This window comes from Phallusia mammillata, chromosome 6, assembly GCF_965637545.1.
Source record: "Phallusia mammillata chromosome 6, kaPhaMamm4.hap1.1, whole genome shotgun sequence".
NCBI classification, from domain to species: domain Eukaryota; kingdom Metazoa; phylum Chordata; class Ascidiacea; order Phlebobranchia; family Ascidiidae; genus Phallusia; species Phallusia mammillata.
In genome coordinates, this window is record NC_137257.1 from 25,568,774 (window position 1) to 25,576,233 (window position 7,460).

Here is a 7,460-nt window from a genome sequence, read left to right on the forward strand (position 1 = left end):
GGTTTCAATTTTTTATTAGTTTGAATTTAATTCTACCCATCTGCCTGGCCTTCGAAAATCCAAAGAATTTTGCCCGTGCACTGTTATTTTTGACACGCCCTGTAAGTGTTTTTTGGTGTATTCTTTAGTACGCTGTTTTGAAAAATAACCACCAAATATCAAACAGACTGCATTTTTTACTGGTTCGGTTCCGGTCCAACGCCAAACAAAATATACGGTTCAACTCCGGTTCGGGTTTTTAGAAAATCGTAATTAGCGGTTCGGGTTCGGTTCGGGTTTAATGAAATTAACCGCTCAAACCGGTTCGTGGGTTCGGGTTCAGTTCCGGTTCGACTCCCTGGTCATAACTAAGTAAAACAAAACCAAAGGGGAAACAAAAACAAAGAATATGCATAACATACAGTGACGTAACAACAAACAAACGTAGTGCCGGTACAGAAAACAAATGAACAAATATAATATGATTCGCAACATATCGGAAAGGAATAGCGTATGACCGTATGTTGACGAAACAACAAATCAAAACAGTAACCAAACTGTGCAGTAAACCAATCAATAACATAATGAAAAAAGAACAACATATAGTGACAAAACAATAAACGAAACGAGTGGCAAAACAGTGCAATAAAGGAATTAGTAATATTATTCGTAACATTAGCGACTGGATTTTTTTGAGGCAGCATGCTTTATAAATCGACCGGTTATGTTTGTTTCTTCGGTAACGAATAGGAAATTTGTGCTAACTGAACTGTTGTTGGTCGTCCAATGTGTAATTGTGCATTTCTGGACCATGGATTCCACCGTCGTCAGTCAACTAGCTGCTGCTGTAAATTACTGAATTATTCCGGTAAGCCTTGTTGTTTAAAGTTTCGCAGTTCGTTACTAATGTGTCTTGGTTATGTTTATTGTATTTGATGTTGTATCTGCAGAACCTAAAATTTCTCCTGATCGCTTTGAATGTTACTGTGAATCTGGTCCTATAATAGTTCGGTAAGAGTCAACAGTGCTGATAATTTCTCGTCTGTTTCATTAACTAAAGTAGTACGTATTTGCAGAAACCGCATTTGCCTTTGTGCTCGTCTTGCTGCTGGACCCTCGAGCGCCATGTCTGACCTTAATTGCCTTAATAAAAGAATTCGTTATTTTGGCTCCCGGTGCCTTGGAGTTGCTGAGCGCGAGGAAAGGCACGTTGAGAACCGTACTAGGAATTTAAGCGAACACCCCTGCTGTGCTGTGTGGGCGCATAGAGTCACGCCCTCTACCAATTAAAAGACAGCGCAAAACAGGATCTTATTATGCATAATGTAGAAACCAGAACCCTAAAATACACATTGCTTCTGCTACAATACAACAAATTGTGCCAATGCTATCTTTTATTTTCCTTCAACTTTTCAGCAACACGGGGAAGAACTTTTTCATAGATTGGAGTCAAATTGTCCAAGTCCTTCTGTAAAATTTCCAATTCTTTTATTTTCGTCTTCCCTGCTTCCTTCAGCATCTTCTTGAAGTGAAAAACCTTAAAAAATATAAATAAAAGGGAAAAAACTGGTTTAGATTGGGTGTTGAGTTTTTTCTCCTGAAAGTGATATGGGTGGTAAAACTGAATAAGAAACAGACATTGAAACATATTTGCTGGTTTTGATTTAAAAGCACTGAATATTCATCAATATATTATGAGAGAAGGGGCAAACTGTGCAAATCAATGACAGTCACAGTTACATTCTTTCTGGACAAATAGTTTTATATAAGCTATTGCTGCCAGGCATAGTATCAAGTTTAAAGAGCTCTTCTGGCAAATGTGATTTTATTCCGACGTTTCGACGTCCTATACAGGTCGTCTTCATCAGGGTAAATAACACTGAATGCGACTAGTACAGTGCACGATAAACAAAGGAAAAAAAAGAATAGAACGCAAGCACGTAACAACGCAACGAAAACACCGCGCGATAACAAATGATTGACCCTCTAATCTTTAAGCAGGGGCCTGTAGCACGCTGGAAGCATCACGTCTGTTTTGATGTTCATTGTGTTGACCCGTTGGTGAATATTCCATGACTCAAGAAATAGTCGTTTCCTGTAGTCAGGCTCCCGGGCCACAACAGAAGCCGCATTGAAATCAATACGGTGGCCTTGTGATACCGCGTGATTGGATAGGGCCGACTTCTTTGCGTCGCTGTTGGCAACATCCCGCTGATGTTCTTTTCGGCGGGTGTTGAGTGACCTTCCAGTCTCCCCGATATATATTAACGGACACTCGGCGCAGGGAATAGAATATACAACACCACGTTGTTCAAGGGTGTCGATTGGATCTTTCGGGTGACTCAGTAGCTTGCGGAGAGTATTGGCAGGTTGAACGCCAACCGCTACGCCGAAGTCACGCAACATACGCCGTAGAATATCCGTCAATTTCGGTATGTACGGAAGTGTCACAAAACCCTCTGTTTTTGGATGGGTCACCTGTTTGGGACACGTTGCCCGTCCATCACGGAGAATCCAGTTGGGGTAGCCGTTGTATTTCAAGGCTTTGCGAACCTTAGCCAGTTCCGCCTCGCAGTCGTCGCTATGACTGCACAAGCGTCGTGCCTGATCTTTTAGGGAACGAACTCAACACCCGCCGAAAAGAACATCAGCGGGATGTTGCCAACAGCGACGCAAAGAAGTCGGCCCTTTCCAATCACGCGGTATCACAAGGCCACCGTATTGATTTCAATGCGGCTTCTGTTGTGGCCCGGGAGCCTGACTACAGGAAAAGACTATTTCTTGAGTCATGGAATATTCACCAACGGGTCAACACAATGAACATCAAAACAGACGTGATGCTTCCAGCGTGCTACAGGCACCTGCTTAAAGATTAGAGGGTCAATCATTTGTTATCGCGCGGTGTTTTCGTTGCGTTGTTACGTGCTTGCGTTCTATTCTTTTTTTTTCCTTTTTTCCTTTGTTTATCGTGCACTGTACTAGTCGCATTCAGTGTTATTTACCCTGATGAAGGCGACCTGTATAGGACGTCGAAACGTCGGAATAAAAATACTTTTTGCCAGAAGAGCTCTTTAAACTAAATAGTTTTATATTCAGTAGGTGTAGAAATTGTACAAGTGAGAGATAGAGACAACAAATGTAATACACATCTCATAAAACATACACAGGATGCAGGGTAATAACTAGGGCAAACATTTTTTGACTTAAATTCAAATTTTTTGGAATAGGTCAAAAATTGTCAAAATTGTTCACAAAGTCAAAATTTTTTACAAAGTTAAAATTGTTTACAAACTGCATTGTCGTGGTGTTGTAGAGGTTGCACTGTCAGTGAACTGTTCATTTTACACCTTGTAGCCTACTTTATACTGTTGTAATTGGCCCATTGCCTACTTATTGTGAATCATAAACCATAAAGTGAGTGAGATCTTTAGGTTGATATGGCATGATGCTCAACACATCTCAAAACATGCAAAATTTTGGTAGGTCCCAAGTCATTTTACGGCAGCTGCAGCTCTTGGTTTTGCTTTAGGTATTTCATGTATCTTTCGTTTAGACAACTGTATTGAATAATTTTCGTTGTGTCTTAGCTGCATTTTTTTGGCAGTGATTTTTAATTAGCTCATTTCCCTTTTCAGAGCAGGCTAGGTCTGTGTTCAGATTTTTGCCCAACGTATTACCTCTCCTCTTCGAAGTAATGTGTAAGCTGTACCAGGCTCTCCTGCTCGAGCTGTTCTTCCTATTCTGTGTATATAAGTTTTGATCAGTGGTGGAGAGTCATACAAGATAACGTTGGATACTCCATGTATGTCCATCCCACGTGCCATGGAGTCGGAGCAAATCAGTCTGAAAAATAAGGGTAATTTAACATCAATAGTTTTAACTGTAGGTACTCCTGTATCACATATAGTCAGATTAGGAATGGGCCGAGTCCAGTCAGAACCCAGTACTCGGTACCGAGCATGACCTGAGCATTAAACTTGTATATTCATGCCCTGTTAACAATAAACGTGACATGCTCGGTGCTCAACTAAACAGAACATTTGCACGTTTGGAAAACTCTTCCATTTAAATTTTTATGTTTTTTGCTAATTAAATATTTTTTTACTTTTTTGTAAACTAAAGATGGTTTATTTCTATTTTTCCATCATTGTTTGATTTGAAACAATTTTCTATTACATCTTACATGTTAATTTTTCCAGCCTTGAAGTTCTTGAGCACCTTGTTTCGATTCACTGAAGTAAGATTTGATGAAAACTCAGCACAGGTGAAACTTTTTGATTCAGCTTCAACAAAAATGAAAATCAGATAGTATTGAGTAAAACCAAGCTTGCATGTTATATCGCTAAAATCACTTGATGTCATAACATCTTGACATAACAACATAATTCTAATATAGGTCCGTTTTATCCTAAAATCATTTTTTTGCAAAATGGTTTATAGCTTGGGCAAATTTCTGATGTAACTCTTCTAAATAGAACTCTGGTGGCAATTATATTTTTGTACTGACGTTTTGACGTCCTATGCAAGTCACCTTGATCAGGGTAAATAACACAGAATGTGCACAGTACAGTGTGCGGTAAACATAGGAAAAAACTTAAATGTGAGCACATCACAATGCAAACATATAAAAACATCCCAGACAAACCCATTTACCTGCAGCTTTTGCATACAATTGCAGTAGAGCAGTCAATCTTCTGGCTGTTTCCTTTGAGCCAGCGAAACATAGAATTCTGTTAGCATTGACTGCAAGATGAATAACAATCAGAGGTTTCTCACCAGCAGAACAGATAATCATGTGCTCCTGTAGAAATTTTTATATTACACCATAAATCACCCATAAATGTGGAACCAAACTTGTGTTTTCACCCTACAGATTAGTTATTCATCTGCTACACGTTTTGGTTTTATTTTGTGCAAGTTGGTGTCTAAAAACCCACACAAAGCTATTATTGTAGGCTGGTTTTACAAAGTGTGATGCTGTTCTAATTAAAGTATGAAATTATACTTCGTTAATGATGAATACCTTCAAACTGGAAGGAGTTGTATATTTTCCAACAAAACTCTTTTCCATATCAGGCTGTGATTTTTTGCCTACAAGAGCTGTTTTGGTTCTTGCAGTAAACAACCTTGGCTGAAATAAGTTGAGTTGCTCTAGTTTTTCGGGGTCTGCACTCAAAGTAGCAGAAAAGAGAAGTTTTTGGAGCTAAAATATGAAATGGAAATTAAACTGAGTTCAATTTAGGCATTTTTTAAAGTATTACTAACCGGAAAAGTGGGACTCTTTAAGCTGAAAAACAATGATTTAGATTTATGTTATTGTAAATTCCAATCAAAGATGTAAATCAGTACAAAGAAATTGTTGCGGTATTACCTTCTTAAATTCACAACACCAGTCTTTTGGCGTTTTCCATTTTTGTACACTGATTCCTCCACCAGAGGGAGCCATTGTTGTTTTATTTGGTCCATCATTCGATCTGCTTCATCAATTACAAGAAATCTTCAAAAAAACATAAAATATGAAGCGGTTTGTCATCTTTAAACAGTTCACAGCACAAATTACAAAGCATGACAAATATGGTTTTGTTTTTTTCACACAGAGGAATGAAAGATCCTGTTTGGTTTCAAAGTAACTCTTTACCTCAAATGCTCCAGTGTAAAATGTTCAGTTTGGTTCAAATGATCACTTAACCTTCCTGGTGTTGCGACCACAATATCAGCAGAAGTAATTTTTCCATTGGTTCTAAAATGAAATTTTATGATTAGCTCCACATGATAAAGTAAACTGTCAACAATATCCAACATTATTTTCTTACACATCTTGACTAAATTGCAAATTTACACAAGGCCGTTTTTGTTACTTACCCTTGTTTAATTAAAGCTTTCTGTTCATGAAAGATGTTCCCTTTTGTTCCTGCTAACAAAGCACATCGAAGTGAAGTGTTGCGACATAAAGATAAGAAGTTGTCGAAGATCTGTGCTGCTAGTTCCTTTGTTGGAAGAACAACTAATGCTCGTGTAACAGGATTGACTCTGTTCATCAACGACTGCACAAAAGACAATCTTCTGAATAAATTTGTAAACCTTTGCAACTTTTATTATGTAAATTACAAAGGCTTTTTCTATTGCGGCACAGAAATCTCTACCTGTACAATAGGAACTGCAAATGCGAGAGTTTTTCCGCTGCCAGTTGGAGCACTGACACAGATGTCACTGGGAGGATAAATACATGGCCCACATCCATGCTTTGTGTCTCGGAGAATCACAGGAATAACAGCTTGTTGGACTAAAAAATGTGTTTAAACCATGTCGAAGGCGACTTCAAGCAATGAATTACAAATGTTTGTGTTTTAAAATGTTATTCATACAAGAGTTTACCAGGAAAAAGGCTGTTAATTCCCTTTTCTTTCAGGTTTTGAATTAATGTTGAGTTTAAACCAGGAAAGTTTTCAGCAGTTTCTTGGTGTGATGAAGCGGAAATATCTTCGATAATTTGTGGATGCATCAACCAATCAGGAAGCTTCCTTGATACCTGAAAAACAAATAGTTTTTCAAATTTAACAATAGTGTCTTGGGTTTTTATTAGTCCGCAGTCACCATATGACATTTAGTGTTTGGTACAGGATCTATCCCGCAAGTAGTAGGCATCTTTTTGTCGACGATCACTGATTATACATAAAATTATATGTAAGAATAATTGACGAAGCAACAGTGCTTCCTAATCAAAATCAGTCAACAAAGTTGTTTAACGATATATATTTCACCCCAAAAGGGCATCTTCAGTCGTTCTGTGAAACAACGAGTGTAAAAGTAAAACAAACCAAGCAATGAACTAAAACCATATTAAACACAGCAAAGAGATACGGCAACCTGCTACAAGCCCTTGCTGACTATGCAAGATCTGCGACAGTACTGCGTCTAAGCTACACAAAAAGTACACACTGCAACAAGCGATAAGGGAACAGTGCACACCCAGATAAAAAAGAAGGAAAAGCGGAGAGACGAGATAACCGTCTAGTCCACGGGCAACGAAAAAACTCTAGAGTGAACACAAACAAACAACCCAGTCCAAATGAAATACAAAATAAAATCGATAAAAACCAGTAAAAGAATAAAATGATATAAAATAATGAATGGAGTTATCGCACCCTGGGCAAAACCATTTTTTGAATATTAATAGTAGCTTGGGTAATTTTGAGCCACTTTGCTTCACAAGCGTCCAAGTCTTTAAAAGGCGGCTGCTGTAAAAACGTGACACAAAAACACTCGGCAATATCAGGAAGGCCACTTGCCGCATATGTAAAGAACAATACATCGGCCAAATCAAAAACCGGTTTAGCACCCGATGGAACCACCATAGATCGGTATGGAAAGAACACGATATTAAAGAAGGTAACGATAATGCAGCGCTGTTGCGCCATTACGCAGTTAAACACCCTGAACTCTTCGCCACCTATCCTGATATTGCCGAGTGTTTTTGTGTC

At 38.5% G+C, this 7,460-nt stretch overlaps 3 protein-coding genes across 4 annotated transcripts in view; 2 read left to right on the forward strand and 1 right to left on the reverse strand.

Moving 5' to 3' along the window:
* Positions 1 to 1,355: 1,355 nt before the first annotated feature.
* The window catches only part of LOC145232834 (ATP-dependent RNA helicase DDX51-like), an 8,604-nt gene continuing 2,499 nt past the window's right edge, over positions 1,356 to 7,460 (reverse strand). Inside the window, exons 3-13 of the mRNA XM_080097511.1 lie at positions 6,355 to 6,508; positions 6,123 to 6,262; positions 5,842 to 6,023; positions 5,618 to 5,719; positions 5,351 to 5,476; positions 5,245 to 5,266; positions 5,003 to 5,182; positions 4,633 to 4,780; positions 4,163 to 4,262; positions 3,657 to 3,822; positions 1,356 to 1,516 (exon numbers count right to left, since the gene is read on the reverse strand). Of these exons, the coding sequence (XP_079953637.1) occupies positions 1,367 to 1,516; positions 3,657 to 3,822; positions 4,163 to 4,262; positions 4,633 to 4,780; positions 5,003 to 5,182; positions 5,245 to 5,266; positions 5,351 to 5,476; positions 5,618 to 5,719; positions 5,842 to 6,023; positions 6,123 to 6,262; positions 6,355 to 6,508 (1,470 nt within the window). The 3' untranslated portion in view covers positions 1,356 to 1,366. The remainder of the gene's footprint in view (positions 1,517 to 3,656; positions 3,823 to 4,162; positions 4,263 to 4,632; positions 4,781 to 5,002; positions 5,183 to 5,244; positions 5,267 to 5,350; positions 5,477 to 5,617; positions 5,720 to 5,841; positions 6,024 to 6,122; positions 6,263 to 6,354; positions 6,509 to 7,460) is intronic.
* Positions 3,782 to 7,460, forward strand: part of LOC145232839 (short-chain specific acyl-CoA dehydrogenase, mitochondrial-like) — a 7,727-nt gene continuing 4,048 nt past the window's right edge. The window contains exon 1 of the mRNA XM_080097517.1: positions 3,782 to 3,835. Coding sequence (XP_079953643.1) covers positions 3,784 to 3,835 — 52 coding nt within the window. The 5' untranslated portion in view covers positions 3,782 to 3,783. The remainder of the gene's footprint in view (positions 3,836 to 7,460) is intronic.
* Positions 4,179 to 7,460, forward strand: part of LOC145232836 (uncharacterized) — a 16,745-nt gene continuing 13,463 nt past the window's right edge. For both annotated transcript variants that reach the window (XM_080097513.1, XM_080097515.1), the window contains exon 1: positions 4,179 to 4,243. The gene's annotated coding sequence lies outside the window, so the exon portion shown is untranslated. The remainder of the gene's footprint in view (positions 4,244 to 7,460) is intronic.